A 17,289-nucleotide genomic window follows, 5' to 3' on the forward strand; every position below is an offset into this window, starting at 1 on the left:
TGTCCTCCCAGAAGGAAGCCTCTTCTAAAGATGATGCACAAGAAAGACCAAAAACAGTTTTCTGAAGACAAGCAGACTAAGGACATGGATTACTGGAACCATGTCCTGTGGTCTGATGAGACCAAGATAAAGGTATTTGGTGTCAGATGGTGACAAGCGTGTGTGGGGGCAACCAGGTGAGGAGGACAAAGACAAGTGTGTCTTGTCTACAGTCAGGCATGGGGGTGGGGTGTCATGGTCTGGGGCTGAATGAGTGCTGCCGGCACTGGGGGGCAACAGATCATTGAGGGGACCATGAATGCCAACATGTACTGTGACATACTAATGCAGAGCATGACCCCCTCCCTTCAGAGACTGGACCGCAGGGCAGTATTCCAACATGATAACCACCCCAAACACACCTCCAACACCACCACTGCCTTGCTAAAGAAGCTGAGGGTGAAGGTGATGGACTGGCCAAGCATGTCTCCAGACCTAAACCCTATTGATCATCTGTGGGGGATCCTCAGAGGGAAGGTGGAGGAGGGGAAGGTCTCCAACATCCACCAGCTCCGTGATGTCATCATGGGGGGAGGGGAAGAGGACTCCAGTGGTGACCTGTGAAGCTCTGCTGATGTCCAAGAGGGTGAAGGCAGTGCTGGAAAATAATGGCGGCCACACAAAATATTGACACTTTGGGCCCAATTTGGACATTTTCACTTAGGGGTGTACTGAATCAGAATCCATAGTCTTTTTTTTTTTTCTTCAGTGTTGTCACATGAAAAGATTTACACAAATGTCACTGAGGGGTGTACTTACTTTTGTCACATACTGTGTGTATTATTATTACACAAGATTTATATATATCGCTGCACTATGCACTTAAAGTGGTGTTGCCACCAAAAAAATAAAAAGTTTAAAATTAAAAAAAAAACATATATAAAATTTGGAAATTCTTTTTTTTTTTACTCACCTCTAAATGCCTGTTGCTAGGGGGTCCCTCGTAATCTGCCTTCTTCCTTGCCCAGGCTGGTGACATCACTTTCCCTCGCACCGCGCAGTCACCTGGGACCTGTCACGTGTCCCAGGTGACTGTACAGCGTATCACGGCATCCTGCGCCGCTCGCGCATGCGCAGTGACAGGCGGGTGCCCACAGAACGCATGACGGCGCCGTGAGCGGGGAATGAGGGGGGGGGGGCTTCGTTCCCCCGCATCGCTGGACCCCGGGACAGGTAAGTGTCCGATTATTAAAAGTCAGCATCTGCAGTATTTGTAGCTGCTGACTTTAATTTTTTTTTTTTAGGGGGCACCCCACTTTAATGATCTGCTGAACCTGCAGCAAAAAAACAAAAAAAACAAATTGTTATGTAAAGTGATGTGCCTATAAATCCAACCCCAGAATATAATAATAGAGAAGTGGCTCAGATAACGTGAATATAGATATGTGATAAAATATAAATGTTGATAGAAAAGTGATCTATAAAGTGCTCCGGTGTATAGAAGTCGGTGATTCTCTGACCTCTCTGTGTCCTTATTACAGAGATAATAAAGGTGAATTGATCAGTCAATATAACGATCCTCAGCGGTGATTACACTCCGGTGCTCCCCCCAGGTAATGTCCGCTCACCTCAGAGCGCGTGACCTCAGAATGTCTTGTTTTGGACACTTCCTGTCCGATCAGAGCCGGATGACCTCACTTCCTGTTTAATCAGAGCCCGGGGACCTCACTTCCTGTCTAATCAGAGTTGGGTGACCCCACTTCCTGTCTAATCAGAGCTGGGGTGAACTCACTTCCTGTCTAATCAGAGCTGGGGTGAACTCACTTCCTGTCTAATCAGAGCTGGGGTGAACTCACTTCCTGTCTAATCAGAGCCCGGGGACCTCACTTCCTATCCAATCAGAGCCTGGGGACCTCACTTCCTGTCTAATCAGAGCCGGGTGACTTCACTTCCTGTCTAATCAGAGCCCGGGGACCTCACTTCCTGTCTAATCAGAGTTGGGTGACCCCACTTCCTGTCTAATCAGAGCCTGGGTGAACTCACTTCCTGTCTAATCAGAGCCCGGGGACCTCACTTCCTATCCAATCAGAGCCTGGGGACCTCACTTCCTGTCTAATCAGAGCCGGGTGACCACACTTCCTGTCTAATCAGAGCCGGGTGACCTCACTTCCTGTCTAATCAGAGCCGGGTGACCTCACTTCCTGTCTAATCAGAACCGGGGGACCCCACTTCCTGTCTAATCAGAGCCGGGTGACCTCACTTCCTGTCCAATCAGAGCCAGGTGACCTCACTTCCTGTCCAATCAGAGCCGGGTGACATAATTTCCTGTCCAATCAGAGCCCGGGGACCTCACTTCCTCTCTAATCAGAGCCCAGGGACCTAACTTCCTGTCTAATCAGAACCAGTTGACCACACCCCTCCCCCACCATAGGTGACCACACCAATTAGAGCCCGGGGACCTCACTTCCTGTCTAATCAGAGCCTGGGGACCCCACTTCCTGTCCAATCAGAGCTGGGTGATGTCATTTCCTGTCCAATCAGAGCCCGGGGACCTCACTTCCTGTCTAATCAGAGCGCGGGGACCTCACTTCCTGTCTAATCAGAACCAGATGACCCCACTTCCTGTCTAATCAGAGCCCGGGGACCTCACTTCCTATCCAATCAGAGCCCGGGGACCTCACTTCCTGTCTAATCAGAACCAGGGGACCCCACTTCCTGTCTAATCAGAACCAGGGGACCCCACTTCCTGTCTAATCAGAGCCGGATGACCTCACTTCCTATCCAATCAGAGCCCGGGGACCTCACTTCCTGTCTAATCAGAGCTTGTGACCCCACTTCCTGTCTAATCAGAACCAGGTGACCTAATTTCTGTCTAATCAGACCCCGGGGACCCCACTTCCTGTCCAATCAGAACCGGGTGACGTCTCTTCCTGTCCAATCAGAGCCGGGGACCTCACTTCCTGTCTAATCAGAACCAGGGGAACCCACTTCCTGTCTAATCAGAACCAGGTGACCCCACTTCCTGTCTAATCAGAACCAGGTGACCCCACTTCCTGTCTAATCAGAGCTGGGTGACCTCACTTCCTGTCTAATCAGAGCCGGGTGACCTCACTTCCTGTCTAATCAGAACCAGGAGAACCCACTTCCTGTCTAATCAGAACCAGGTGACCCCACTTCCTGTCTAATCAGAGCCGGGTGACCTCACTTCCTATCCAATCAGAGCCCGGGGATCTCACTTCCTGTCTAATCAGAACCAGGTGACCCCACTTCCTGTCTAATCAGAGCCCGGGGACCCCACTTCCTGTCCAATCAGAGCTGGGTGATGTCATTTCCTGTCCAATCAGAGCCCGGGGACCTCACTTCCTGTCTAATCAGAGCGCGGGGACCTCACTTCCTGTCTAATCAGAACCAGATGACCCCACTTCCTGTCTAATCAGAGCCGGGTGACCTCACTTCCTATCCAATCAAAGCCTGGGGAGCTCACTTCCTGTCTAATCAGAACCAGGGGACCCCACTTCCTGTCTAATCAGAACCAGGGGACCCCACTTCCTGTCTAATCAGAGCCGGGTGACCTCACTTCCTATCCAATCAGAGCCCGGGGACCTCACTTCCTGTCTAATCAGAGCTTGTGACCCCACTTCCTGTCTAATCAGAACCAGGTGAACTCATTTCTGTCTAATCAGACCCCGGGGACCCCACTTCCTGTCCAATCAGAGCCGGGTGACGTCTCTTCCTGTCCAATCAGAGCCGGGGACCTCACTTCCTTTCTAATCAGAACCAGGGGAACCCACTTCCTGTCTAATCAGAAACAGGTGACCCCACTTCCTGTCTAATCAGAACCAGGTGACCCCACTTCCTGTCTAATCAGAGCCGGGTGACCTCAATTCCTATCCAATCAGAGCCCGGGGACCTCACTTCCTGTCTAATCAGAGCTGGGTGACCCCACTTCCTGTCTAATCAGAACCAGGTGACCCCACTTCCAGTCTAATCAGAGCCCGGGGACCCCACTTCCTGTTCAATCAGAGCCGGGTGATGTCATTTCCTGTCCAATCAGAGCCCGGGAACCTCACTTCCTGTCTAATCAGAGCGCGGGGACCTCACTTCCTGTCTTATCAGAACCAGGTGACCCCACTTCCTGTCTAATAAGAGCCGGGTGACCTCACTTCCTATCCAATCAGAGCCCGGGACTTCACTTCCTGTCTAATCAGAACCAGGGGACCCCACTTCCTGTCTAATCAGAGCCAGGTGACCTCACTTCCTATCCAATCAGAGCCCGGGGACCTCACTTCCTGTCTAATCAGAGCTTGTGACCCCACTTCCTGTCTAATCAGAACCAGGTGACCTAATTTCTGTCTAATCAGACCCCGGGGACCCCACTTCCTGTCCAATCAGAGCCGGGTGACGTCTCTTCCTGTCTAATCAGAACCAGGTGACCCCACTTCCTGTCTAATCAGAACCAGGGGACCCCACTTCCTGTCCAATCAGAGCCAGGGACCTCACTTCCTGTCTAATCAGAACCAGGTGACCCCACTTCCTGTCTAATCAGAACCAGGTGACCCCACTTCCTGTCTAATCAGAGCCCGGGTACCCCACCTCCTGTCCAATCAGAGCCCGGGACCTCACTTCCTATCTAATCAGAGCGCGGGGACCTCACTTCCTGTCTAATCAGAACCAGGTGACCCCACTTCCTGTCTAATCAGAGCGGGGTGACCTCACTTCCTATCCAAGCAGAGCCCGGGGACCTCACTTCCTGTCTAATCAGAACCAGGGGACCCCACTTCCTGTTTAATCAGAACCAGGTGACCCCACTTCCTGTCTAATCAGAACCAGGTGACCCCACGTCCTGTCTAATCAGAACCAGGGGACCCCACTTCCTGTTTAATCAGAACCAGGTGACCTCACTTCCTGTCCAAGCAGAGCCGGGTGACCTCACTTCCTGGCCAATCAGAGCCTGGGGACCGCCTCCTGAGGGAAGGGGCGGAGTCGTCCTGAAGACGGTGGAGTGGGTTGTACAGCCGGGGAAGGCTCCGCCCACTCTCCTGTCATCTAGAACTGGAACCTGATTGGTCGCTCACTCAGGCCGGGAGGATGACGTCACTCGCGCTCTTCTCGCCTCTCCGGTCACCATGGTGAGAGGGTGGGCGGGGCCGATGACGTGTGCCGGGCTCCGCCTATCAGGAAGGGGTTCCTGGCCGCCATCTTGTGTATCGGGAAGGTGATGGAGCCGGGCGGGCGGCCCTCGTGTGGGGGAGGGGGAGGAGGACCGGCGGGGTCCCGGGAGTACAAACTCGTCATGTTGGGGGCCGGAGGAGTGGGGAAGAGCGGTAAGTACCCCGCCCCCACCTGTCATGTGACCCCTTGAGAGACTGGGGGGAGGGGATCGGTTACTAGGGGTAACGGGGAGGAGGGGATCAGTTACTAGGGGTAACGGGGGAGGAGGAGAATCGGTTACTAGGGGTAACTTGGGGAGGAGGAGATCGGTTACTAGGGGTAACGGGGGGAGGAGAGATCGGTTACTAGGGGTAACGGGGGGAGGAGGAGATCGGTTACTAGGGGTAACGGGGGGGAGGAGGGGATCGGTTACTAGGAGTAACGGGGGGAGGAGGGGATCGGTTACTAGGAGTAACGGGGGGAGGAGGGGATCGGTTACTAGGGGTAACGGGGAAGGAGGGGATCGGTTACTAGGAGTAACGGGGGGAGGAGGGGATCGGTTACTAGGGGTAACGGGGAAGGAGGGGATCGGTTACTAGGGGTAACGGGGAAGGAGGGGATCGGTTACTAGGGGTAACGGGGGAGGAGGAGATCGGTTACTAGGGGTAACGGGGGGGAGGAGGGGATCGGTTACTAGGGGTAACGGGGAAGGAGGGGATCGGTTACTAGGGGTAACGGGGGAGGAGGAGATCGGTTACTAGGGGTAACGGGGGGGAGGAGGGGATCGGTTACTAGGGGTAACGGGGAAGGAGGGGATCGGTTACTAGGGGTAACTTGGGGAGGAGGGGATCGGTTACTAGGGGTAACGGGGGGAGGAGGAGATCGGTTACTAGGGGTAACGGGGAAGGAGGGGATCGGTTACTAGGGGTAACGGGGGAGGAGGAGATCGGTTACTAGGGGTAACGGGGGGGAGGAGGGGATCGGTTACTAGGGGTAAGGGGGAAGGAGGGGATCGGTTACTAGGGGTAACGGGGAAGGAGGGGATCGGTTACTAGGGGTAACGGGGGGGAGGAGGGATCGGTTACTAGGGGTAACGGGGAAGGAGGGGATCGGTTACTAGGGGTAACTTGGGGAGGAGGGGATCGGTTACTAGGGGTAACGGGGGGAGGAGGAGATCGGTTACTAGGGGTAACGGGGAAGGAGGGGATCGGTTACTAGGGGTAACGGGGGAGGAGGAGATCGGTTACTAGGGGTAACGGGGGGGAGGAGGGGATCGGTTACTAGGGGTAAGGGGGAAGGAGGGGATTGGTTACTAGGGGTAACGGGGGAGGAGGAGATCGGTTACTAGGGGTAACGGGGGGGAGGAGGGGATCGGTTACTAGGGGTAACGGGGGGAGGAGGGGATTGGTTACTAGGAGTAACGGGGGGGAGGAGGGGATCGGTTACTAGGAGTAACGGGGGGAGGAGGGGATTGGTTACTAGGAGTAACGGGGGGGAGGAGGGGATCGGTTACTAGGAGTAACGGGGGGAGGAGGGGATCGGTTACTAGGGGTAACGGGGAAGGAGGGGATCGGTTACTAGGGGTAACGGGGGAGGAGGAGATCGGTTACTAGGGGTAACGGGGGGGAGGAGGAGATCGGTTACTAGGGGTAACGGGGGGGAGGAGGGGATCGGTTACTAGGGGTAACGGGGGGGAGGAGGGGATTGGTTACTAGGAGTAACGGGGGGGAGGAGGGGATCGGTTACTAGGAGTAACGGGGGGAGGAGGGGATCGGTTACTAGGGGTAACGGGGAAGGAGGGGATCGGTTACTAGGGGTAACGGGGGGAGGAGGGGAATGGTTACTAGGGGTAACGGGGGGAGGAGGAGATCGGTTACTAGGGGTAACGGGGGGGAGGAGGGGATCGGTTACTAGGGGTAACGGGGGGAGGGGATCGGTTACTAGGGGTAACGGGGAGGAGGGGGCGGTTACTTCGCGCCCCCCCCCCCCCACCAGTACTGAGTGTGATATTTGTGTCCCCTCAGCTATGACAATGCAGTTCATCAGTCATCGCTTCCCCGAGGACCACGACCCCACCATAGGTGAGCACACCCCTCCCCCCCATCATCCCCTCCCCCCACCATAGGTGAGCACACCCCCTCCCCCCATCATCCCCTCCCACCACCATAGGTGAGCACACCCCCCATCATCCCCTCCCCCCACCATAGGTGAGCACACCCCTCCCCCCATCATCCCCTCCCCCCACCATAGGTGACCACATGCCTCCCCTCCCCCACGATAGGTGAGCACACCCCTCCTCCATCATCCCCTCCCCCACCATAGGTGACCACACCCCTCCCCCACCATCCCTCCCCTCCCCCACGGTAGGTGACCGTACATTTCTCTTGCAGAGGATGCCTATAAGATCCGGATTCGGATCGATGACGAGCCCGCTAACCTGGACATCCTGGACACTGCTGGTCAGGTGGGTGGAGGAGGATCTAGGGGAGGAGCTTACAGTATTCCATAGCAACCAATCAGAATTCATCACTTCCTTGGCTGACTGCAGAGTCATCGCTATGGATACCAGCACCTTATCAGTGGAGATTTCTGAGCATGGGGTGGAGGGAGGAGTTGGGATGTGATGGATTGGGAGGAGTCAGAGGTGGGGTGATGACATAGGGGGGGAGTCGGAGGTGGGGCGATGACACGGGGGGGGGAGAGTCGGAGGTGGGGCGATGACACGGGGGGGGGGAGAGTCGGAGGTGGGGCGATGACACGGGGGGGGGAGAGTCGGAGGTGGGGCGATGACACGGGGGGGGGGGGGGAGAGTCGGAGGTGGGGCGATGACACGGGGGGGGGGAGTCGGAGGTGGGGCGATGACACGGGGGGGGGGAGTCGGAGGTGGGGCGATGACACGGGGGGGGGGGGAGTCGGAGGTGGGGCGATGACACGGGGGGGGGGAGTCGGAGGTGGGGCGATGACACGGGGGGGGAGTCGGAGGTGGGGCGATGACACGGGGGGGGAGTCGGAGGTGGGGCGATGACACGGGGGGGGGGAGTCGGAGGTGGGGCGATGACACGGGGGGGGGGAGTCGGAGGTGGGGCGATGACACGGGGGGGGGGGAGTCGGAGGTGGGGCGATGACACGGGGGGGGGAGTCGGAGGTGGGGCGATGACACGGGGGGGGGGAGTCGGAGGTGGGGCGATGACACGGGGGGGGGGGAGTCGGAGGTGGGGCGATGACACGGGGGGGGGGGAGTCGGAGGTGGGGCGATGACACGGGGGGGGGGGAGTCGGAGGTGGGGCGATGACACGGGGGGGGGGAGTCGGAGGTGGGGCGATGACACGGGGGGGGGGAGTCGGAGGTGGGGCGATGACCACGGGGGGGTGGGAGTCGGAGGTGGGGCGATGACACGGGGGGGGGGGGAGTCGGAGGTGGGGCGATGACACGGGGGGGGAGTCGGAGGTGGGGCGATGACACGGGGGGGGGGAGTCGGAGGTGGGGCGATGACACGGGGGGGGGGAGTCGGAGGTGGGGCGATGGCACGGGGGAGGGGCTAGGTTTGTGATGTCACTGTCTCTCTCTCGGTAGGCGGAGTTCACCGCCATGCGGGATCAGTACATGAGGGCCGGAGAGGGATTCATTATCTGTTACTCCATCACCGATCGCCGGAGCTTCCATGAAGCGCGAGAATTCAAGCAGCTGATCTACCGCGTGCGGCGGACGGACGACACCCCCGTGGTGCTGGTGGGGAACAAGTCTGATTTGTCCCGTCTGCGCCAGGTGAGGAAATATCCCGGGACAACCTGATCTGAGGGGTGACATTGGTATCGGGGGGGTGACATTGGGTATCGGGGGGGTGACATTGGTATCGAGGGGGAGGTGACATTGGTATCGGGGGGGAGGTGACATTGGTATCGGGGGGAGGGGGAGGTGACATTGGTATCGGGAGGGGGAGGTGACATTGGTATCGGGGGGGGGGAAGGGGGTGACATTGGTATCGGGGGGGAAGGGGGTGACATTGGTATCGGGGGGGAAGGGGGTGACATTGGTATCGGGGGGGGGAAGGGGGGTGAACATTGGTATCGGGGGGGAAGGGGGTGACATTGGTATCGGGGGGGTATCGGGGGGAAGGGGTGACATTGGTATCGGGGGGGGGGGGAAGTGACATTGGTATCGGGGGGGGAAGGGGGTGACATTGGTATCGGGGGGGGGGGGGGGAAGTGACATTGGTATCGGGGGGGGGGGGGGGTTGACATTGGTATCGGGGGGAGGGGGAGGTGACATTGTTATCGGTGGGTGACATTGTTATCGGTGGGTGACATTGGTATCGGGGGGAGGGGGAGGTGACATTGGTATCGGGGGGGAGGGGGAGGTGACATTGGTATCGGGGGGGAAGGGGGTGACATTGGTATCGAGGGGGAGGTGACATTGGTATCGGGGGGGAAGGGGGTGACATTGGTATCGGGGGGAGGGGGAGGTGACATTGGTATCGGGGGGGAAGGGGGTGACATTGGTATCGGGGGGTAAGGGGGTGACATTGGTATCGGCAGGGGGAAGGGGGTGACATTGGTATCGGGGGGGAAGGGGGTGACATTGGTATCAGGGGAGGTGACATTGGTATCGGGGGGGAAGGGGGTGACATTGGTATCAGGGGAGGTGACATTGGTATCGGGGGGGGGGGGGGGAGGGGGAGGTGACATTAGTATCGGAGGGGAGGTGACATTGGTATCGGGGGGTGACATTGGTATCGGGGGGAGGTGACATTGGTATCGGGGGGTGACATTGGTATCGGGGGGAGGGGGAGGTGACATTGGTATCGGTGGGTGACATTGGTATCGGGGGGAGGGGGAGGTGACATTGGTATCGGTGGGTGACATTGGTATCAGGGGGGAGGGGGAGGTGACATTGGTATCGGGGGGAGGTGACATTGGTATCGGGGGGAGGTGACATTGGTATCGGGGGGGAGGGGGAGGTGACATTGGTATCGGGGGAAGGGGGTGACATTGGTATCGAGGGGGAGGTGACATTGGTATCGGGGGGGAAGGGGGTGACATTGGTATCGGGGGAGGGGGAGGTGACATTGGTATCGGGGGGGAAGGGGGTGACATTGGTATCGGGGGGGAAGGGGGTGACATTGGTATCGGGGGGAGGGGGTGACATTGGTATCGGGGGGTAAGGGGGTGACATTGGTATCGGCAGGGGGAAGGGGGTGACATTGGTATCAGGGGAGGTGACATTGGTATCGGGGGGGGGGGGGAGGGGGAGGTGACATTAGTATCGGAGGGGAGGTGACATTGGTATCGGGGGGAGGGGGAGGTGACATTGGTATCGGGGGAGGTGACATTGGTATCGGGGGAGGTGACATTGGTATCGGGGGGTGAAATTGGTATCGGGGGGAGGTGACATTGGTATCGGGGGGTGACATTGGTATCGGGGGGAGGGGGAGGTGACATTGGTATCGGGGGAGGTGACATTGGTATCGGGGGGGGGGGGGAAGAGGGGTGACATTGGTATCGGGGGGGGGGGGGGGGGAGGTGACATTGGTATCGGGGGGGGGGGAGTGACATTGGTATCGGGGGGGAAGAAGGTGACATTGGTATCGGGGGGAGGGGGAGGTGACATTGGTATCGGGGGGAAGGGGGTGACATTGGTATCGGGGGGGAAGGGGGTGACATTGGTATCGGGGGGGAAGGGGGTGACATTGGTATCGGGGGGTAAGGGGGTGACATTGGTATCGGCAGGGGGAAGGGGGTGACATTGGTATCAGGGGAGGTGACATTGGTATCGGGGGGGGGGGGGGGGAGGTGACATTAGTATCGGAGGGGAGGTGACATTGGTATCGGGGGGTGACATTGGTATCGGGGGGGAGGTGACATTGGTATCGGGGGAGGTGACATTGGTATCGGGGGTGAAATTGGTATCGGGGGGAGGTGACATTGGTATCGGGGGTGACATTGGTATCGGGGGGAGGGGGAGGTGACATTGGTATGGGGGGGGGGGGAAGAGGGTGACATTGGTATCGGGGGGGGGAGGTGACATTGGTATCGGGGGGGGGGAGGTGACATTGGTATCGGGGGGGGGGAGGTGACATTGGTATCGGGGGGGGAGGTGACATTGGTATCGGGGGGGGGGGAGGTGACATTGGTATCAGGGGGAGGGGGAGGTGACATTGGTATCAGGGGAGGTGACATTGGTATCGGGGGGGAAGAAGGTGACATTGGTATCAGGGGGGAGGGGGAGGTGACATTGGTATCAGGGGAGGTGACATTGGTATCAGGGGAGGTGACATTGGTATCAGGGGAGGTGACATTGGTATCGGGGGGAGGGGAAGGTGACATTGGTATCGGGGGAGGTGACATTGGTATCGGGGGGAGGGGGAGGTGACATTGGTATCGGGGGGTGACATTGGTATCGGGGGAGGGGGGTGAGGAGTCTTTATGGGTGGAACTTTATAGGGATGAAATACATTTGGGGGGTACACTATAGACCCCCCAACATTGGGGGACCCGTCTACTTTCACAGAGATGGTGGGGAGGCGGAGCAATCCTGAGATTGGGTGGAATGCGGGAGAATTTCGGGTCACATGGAGCCCCCCAACCAGGGAGAACGCTCGCTGTGCCCACTGATTGTGGAAGTCGGGGGGATAGTTAGGTGACGGAGATCCATAAATTATAGAAGGACTTCTGAGGACAACTTCACAGAGCATCCCGGCTCCTCCTCTTCTCGGCTCCTCCCGCCGGCGCTCCCGGCTCCTCCTCTTCTCGGCTCCCCTCGCCGGCGCTCCCGGCTCCTCCTCTTCTCGGCTCCCCCCGCCGGTGCTCCTGGCTCCTCCTCTTCTCGGCTCCCCCCGCCGGTGCTCCCGGCTCCTCCTCTTTCTCGGCTCCCCTCGCCGGCGCTCCCGGCTCCTCCTCTTCTCGGCTCCCCCCGCCGGTGCTCCTGGCTCCTCCTCTTCTCGGCTCCCCCCGCCGGTGCTCCTGGCTCCTCCTCTTCTCGGCTCCCCCCGCCGGCGCTCCCGGCTCCTCCTCTTCTCGGCTCCCCCCGCCGGTGCTCCCGGCTCCTCCTCTTCTCGGCTCCCCCCGCCGGTGCTCCCGGCTCCTCCTCTTCTCGGCTCCCCCCGCCGGTGCTCCCGGCTCCTCCTCTTCTCGGCTCCTCCCGCCGGCGCTCCCGGCTCCTCCTCTTCTCGGCTCCCCCCCCCCCCCCCCCCGCTGGCGCTCCCGGCTCCTCCTCTTCTCGGCTCCCCTGCCGGCGCTCCCGGCTCCTCCTCTTCTCGGCTCCCCTGCCGGCGCTCCCGGCTCCTCCTCTTCTCGGCTCCCCTCGCCGGCACTCCCGGCTCCTCCTCTTCTCGGCTTCCCCCCGCCGGCGCTCCCCGCTCCTCCTCTTCTCGGCTCCTCCTCTTCTCGGCTCCCCCGCTGGCGCTCCCGGCTCCTCCTCTTCTCGGCTCCCCCCGCCGGCGCTCCCGGCTCCTCCTCTTCTCGGCTCCCCCCGCCGGCGCTCCCGGCTCCTCCTCTTCTCGGCTCCCCCCGCCGGTGCTCCCGGCTCCTCCTCTTCTCGGCTCCCCCCGCCGGCGCTCCCGGCTCCTCCTCTTCCTCGGCTCCCCCCGCCGGTGCTCCCGGCTCCTCCTCTTCTCGGCTCCCCCCGCCGGTGCTCCCGGCTCCTCCTCTTCTCGGCTCCTCCCGCCGGCGCTCCCGGCTCCTCCTCTTCTCGGCTCCCCCCCCGCTGGCGCTCCCGGCTCCTCCACTTCTCGGCTCCCCTGCCGGCGCTCCCGGCTCCTCCTCTTCTCGGCTCCCCTGCCGGCGCTCCCGGCTCCTCCTCTTCTCGGCTCCCCTTGCCGGCACTCCCGGCTCCTCCTCTTCTCGGCTTCCCCCCGCCGGCGCTCCCGGCTCCTCCTCTTCTCGGCTCCTCCCGCCGGCGCTCCCGGCTCCTCCTCTTCTCGGCTCCCCCCCCCCCCCGCTGGCGCTCCCGGCTCCTCCACTTCTCGGCTCCCTGCCGGCGCTCCGGGCTCCTCCACTTCTCGGCTCCCCTGCCGGCGCTCCGGGCTCCTCCTCTTCTCGGCTTCCCCCCGCCGGTGCTCCCGGCTCCTCCTCTTCTCGGCTTCCCCCCGCCGGTGCTCCCGGCTCCTCCTCTTCTCGGCTTCCCCCCGCCGGTGCTCCCGGCTCCTCCTCTTCTCGGCTCCCCCCGCCGGCGCTCCCGGCTCCTCCTCTTCTCGGCTCCCCCCGCCGGCGCTCCCGGCTCCTCCTCTTCTCGGCTCCCCCCGCCGGCGCTCCCGGCTCCTCCTCTTCTCGGCTCCCCCCCCCGCCGGCGCTCCTGGCTCCTCCCTTTTTCTCTGGTCCGCTGCCGGTGCTCTGGACTCCTGGCTTTTCCTCTTATCAGCTCCCCTGCCGGCGCTCCCGGCTGCTTCTCTTCTCGGCTCCCCCCGCCGGCGCTCCCGGCTCCTCTCCTTCTCGGCTTCCCCCGCCGGCGCTCCTGGCTTCTCCCTTTTTCTCTGGGCCGCTGCCGGTGCCCTGGACTCCTGGCTTTTCCTCTTCTCAGCTCCCCTGCCGGCGCTCCTTGGGTTCACCCGAGAGTCCTCGGCGAACTCGGTCAGGTTATATACAGACACCCGCGAGTCCCCAGAGAACGCGGTCAGGTTATATACAGACACCCGCGAGTCCTCAGAGAACTCGGTCAGGTTATATACAGACACCCGAGAGTCCCCAGAGAACTCGGTCAGGTTATATACAGACACCCGAGAGTCCCCAGAGAACTGGGTCAGGTTATATACAGACACCCGAGAGTCCCCAGAGAACTCGGTTCAGGTTATATACAGACACCCGAGAGTCCTCAGAGAACTCGGTCAGGTTATATACAGACACCCGAGAGTCCTCAGAGAACTGGGTCAGGTTATATACAGACACCCGAGAGTCCTCAGAGAACTCGGTCAGGTTATATGCAGACACCCGAGAGTCCTCAGAGAACTCGGTCAGGTTATATACAGACACCCGAGAGTCCTCAGAGAACTCGGTCAGGTTATATGCAGACACCCGAGAGTCCTCAGAGAACTCAGTCAGGTTATATACAGACACCCACGAGTCCTCAGAGAACTCGGTCAGGTTATATACAGACACCCACGAGTCCTCAGAGAACTCGGTCAGGTTATATACAGACACCCACGAGTCCTCAGAGAACTCGGTCAGGTTATATACAGACACCCGAGAGTCCTCAGAGAACTCGGTCAGGTTATATACAGACACCCACGAGTCCTCAGAGAACTCGGTCAGGTTATATACAGACACCCGAGAGTCCTCAGAGAACTCGGTCAGGTTATATACAGACACCCGAGAGTCCTCAGAGAACTCGGTCAGGTTATATACAGACACCCACGAGTCCTCAGAGAACTCGGTCAGGTTATAAACAGACACCCGAGAGTCCTCAGAGAACTCGGTCAGGTTATATACAGACACCCGAGAGTCCTCAGAGAACTCGGTCAGGTTATATACAGACACCCGAGAGTCCTCAGAGAACTCAGTCAGGTTATATACAGACACCCGAGAGTCCTCAGAGAACTCAGTCAGGTTATATACAGACACCCGAGAGTCCTCAGAGAACTCGGTCAGGTTATATACAGACACCCACGAGTCCTCAGAGAACTCGGTCAGGTTATATACAGACACCCGAGAGTCCTCAGAGAACTCGGTCAGGTTATATACAGACACCCGAGAGTCCTCAGAGAACTCAGTCAGGTTATAAGTCAGATGTTTGTTGTGTTTGCAGGTGTCGAAGGAGGAAGGCGTGTCCCTGGCGCGGGAATTCAGCTGTCTGTTCTTCGAGACGTCGGCGGCGTTCCGGTACTACATTGATGATGTTTTCCATGCGTTGGTGCGGGAGATCCGCAGGAAGGAGCGGGAGGCCGCGCTGGCCAATGAGCGCAAACTGAAACCCAAGACTTCGGTGTGGAGGCGCCTGAAATCCCCCTTCCGGAAGAAGAAGAAAGACTCTGTGACCTGAGTGGGGGGAGGGCGGCTCATGGAGCACGGGGTCTATGTGCGGGGAGGCCAGCGGGTGTGGCAGGAAGTGCTGGGTGTATATATCTCTATGTATGTATTTGTCAGGCTGCACCCCTCTGATCAGGAGGGTCAGTTACTAACTGCACAGTATAGGCGGAGTCTCTAATCCCTCTACTAACAGTCACTGCCTGGGGCGTGGCCAGAGTCCTGGGTGGAGCTAACAATTGCGCCCCCTGTAGCCGGGCCCCGGGGGCAGTTCTGGAGACATTGGAGGAATTTTGCACAAATTTGTACATTTTTGTTTTTTTTTATATGTGACAATAACACTGATTCTGACAAACCTGCGTCTGTGTCCTTCTTGTGTGCCTGGGGTGAGATGGATCGGTGTATACTGTCTGGGGGGGAGGACTTCGGTGAGATGGATCGGTGTATACTGTCTGGGGGGGAGGACTTCGGTGAGATGGATCGGTGTATACTGTCTGGGAGGAGGACTTCGGTGAGATGGATCGGTGTATACTGTCTGGGGGGAGGAGGACTTCGGTGAGATGGATCGGTGTATACTGTCTGGGAGGAGGAGGACTTCGGTGAGATGGATCGGTGTATACTGTCTGGGGGCGGGGCTTCCATGAGATCGATCGGTGTATACTGTCTGGGGGGAGGACTTCGGTGAGATGGATCGGTGTATACTGTCTGGGGGGAGGACTTCGGTGAGATGGATCGGTGTATACTGTCTGGGGGGAGGACTTCGGTGAGATGGATCGGTGTATACTGTCTGGGGGGAGGAGGACTTCGGTGAGATGGATCGGTGTATACTGTCTGGGAGGAGGAGGACTTCGGTGAGATGGATCGGTGTATACTGTCTGGGAGGAGGACTTCGGTGAGATGGATCGGTGTATACTGTCTGGGAGGAGGAGGACTTCGGTGAGATGGATCGGTGTATACTGTCTGGGGGGAGGAGGACTTCGGTGAGATGGATCGGTGTATACTGTCTGGGAGGAGGAGGACTTCGGTGAGATGGATCGGTGTATACTGTCTGGGGGGAGGACTTTGGTGAGATGGATCGGTGTATACTGTCTGGGGGGAGGACTTCGGTGAGATGGATCGGTGTATACTGTCTGGGGGGAGGACTTCGGTGAGATGGATCGGTGTATACTGTCTGGGGGGAGGACTTCGGTGAGATGGATCGGTGTATACTGTCTGGGGGGAGGACTTCGGTGAGATGGATCGGTGTATACTGTCTGGGGGGAGGACTTCGGTGAGATGGATCGGTGTATACTGTCTGGGAGGAGGAGGACTTCGGTGAGATGGATCGGTGTATACTGTCTGGGGGGAGGACTTTGGTGAGATGGATCGGTGTATACTGTCTGGGGGGAGGACTTCGGTGAGATGGATCGGTGTATACTGTCTGGGAGGAGGACTTCGGTGAGATGGATCGGTGTATACTGTCTGGGGGAGGAGGACTTCGGTGAGATGGATCGGTGTATACTGTCTGGGGGGGGGAGGACTTCGGTGAGATGGATCGGTGTATACTGTCTGGGGGAGGAGGACTTCGGTGAGATGGATCGGTGTATACTGTCTGGGGGGGGGAGGACTTCGGTGAGATGGATCGGTGTATACTGTCTGGGGGGAGGAGGACTTCGGTGAGATGGATCGGTGTATACTGTCTGGGGGGAGGAGGACTTCGGTGAGATGGATCGGTGTATACTGTCTGGGGGGAGGACTTCGGTGAGATGGATCGGTGTATACTGTCTGGGGGGAGGAGGACTTCGGTGAGATGGATCGGTGTATACTGTCTGGGGGGAGGACTTCGGTGAGATGGATCGGTGTATACTGTCTGGGAGGAGGACTTCGGTGAGATGGATCGGTGTATACTGTCTGGGGGAGGACTTCGGTGAGATGGATCGGTGTATACTGTCTGGGGAGGAGGACTTCGGTGAGATGGATCGGTGTATACTGTCTGGGGGGAGGACTTCGGTGAGATGGATCGGTGTATACTGTCTGGGGGGGAGGACTTCGGTGAGATGGATCGGTGTATACTGTCTGGGGGAGGAGGACTTCGGTGAGATGGATCGGTGTATACTGTCTGGGGGAGGAGGACTTCGGTGAGATGGATCGGTGTATACTGTCTGGGAGGAGGAGGACTTCGGTGAGATGGATCGGTGTATACTGTCTGGGGGGAGGAGGACTTCGG

At 59.0% G+C, this 17,289-nt stretch overlaps 1 protein-coding gene across 1 annotated transcript; it reads left to right on the forward strand.

The window, feature by feature from the left end:
• Positions 1 to 5,139: 5,139 nt before the first annotated feature.
• On the forward strand, positions 5,140 to 15,438 carry RIT1 (Ras like without CAAX 1). Its single transcript, XM_077463800.1, has 5 exons — positions 5,140 to 5,303; positions 7,155 to 7,211; positions 7,521 to 7,594; positions 8,704 to 8,895; positions 14,866 to 15,438. The coding sequence occupies exons 1-5, from the start codon at positions 5,198 to 5,200 to the stop codon at positions 15,097 to 15,099; spliced, it is 663 nt and encodes a 220-aa protein (XP_077319926.1). The 5' UTR covers positions 5,140 to 5,197; the 3' UTR covers positions 15,100 to 15,438.
• The last annotated feature ends 1,851 nt before the right edge of the window (positions 15,439 to 17,289 follow it).

The sequence above is a fragment of the Lithobates pipiens genome, unplaced genomic scaffold (genome assembly GCF_037356315.1).
Source record: "Lithobates pipiens isolate NorthernLeopardFrog02 unplaced genomic scaffold, aLitPip1_a1.2 Scaffold_30, whole genome shotgun sequence".
Classification (NCBI taxonomy): Eukaryota; Metazoa; Chordata; class Amphibia; order Anura; family Ranidae; genus Lithobates; species Lithobates pipiens.

Coding starts and splice junctions, on each gene's coding strand:
- RIT1 (XM_077463800.1), top strand. CDS start 5,198: ATGGAGCCGGGCGGGCGGCCCTCGTGTGGGGGAGGGGGAGGAGGACCG. Junction 5,304..7,154: donor CGGAGGAGTGGGGAAGAGCG/GTAAGTACCCCG, acceptor GTGTCCCCTCAG/CTATGACAATGCAGTTCATC. Junction 7,595..8,703: donor TCCTGGACACTGCTGGTCAG/GTGGGTGGAGGA, acceptor CTCTCTCGGTAG/GCGGAGTTCACCGCCATGCG.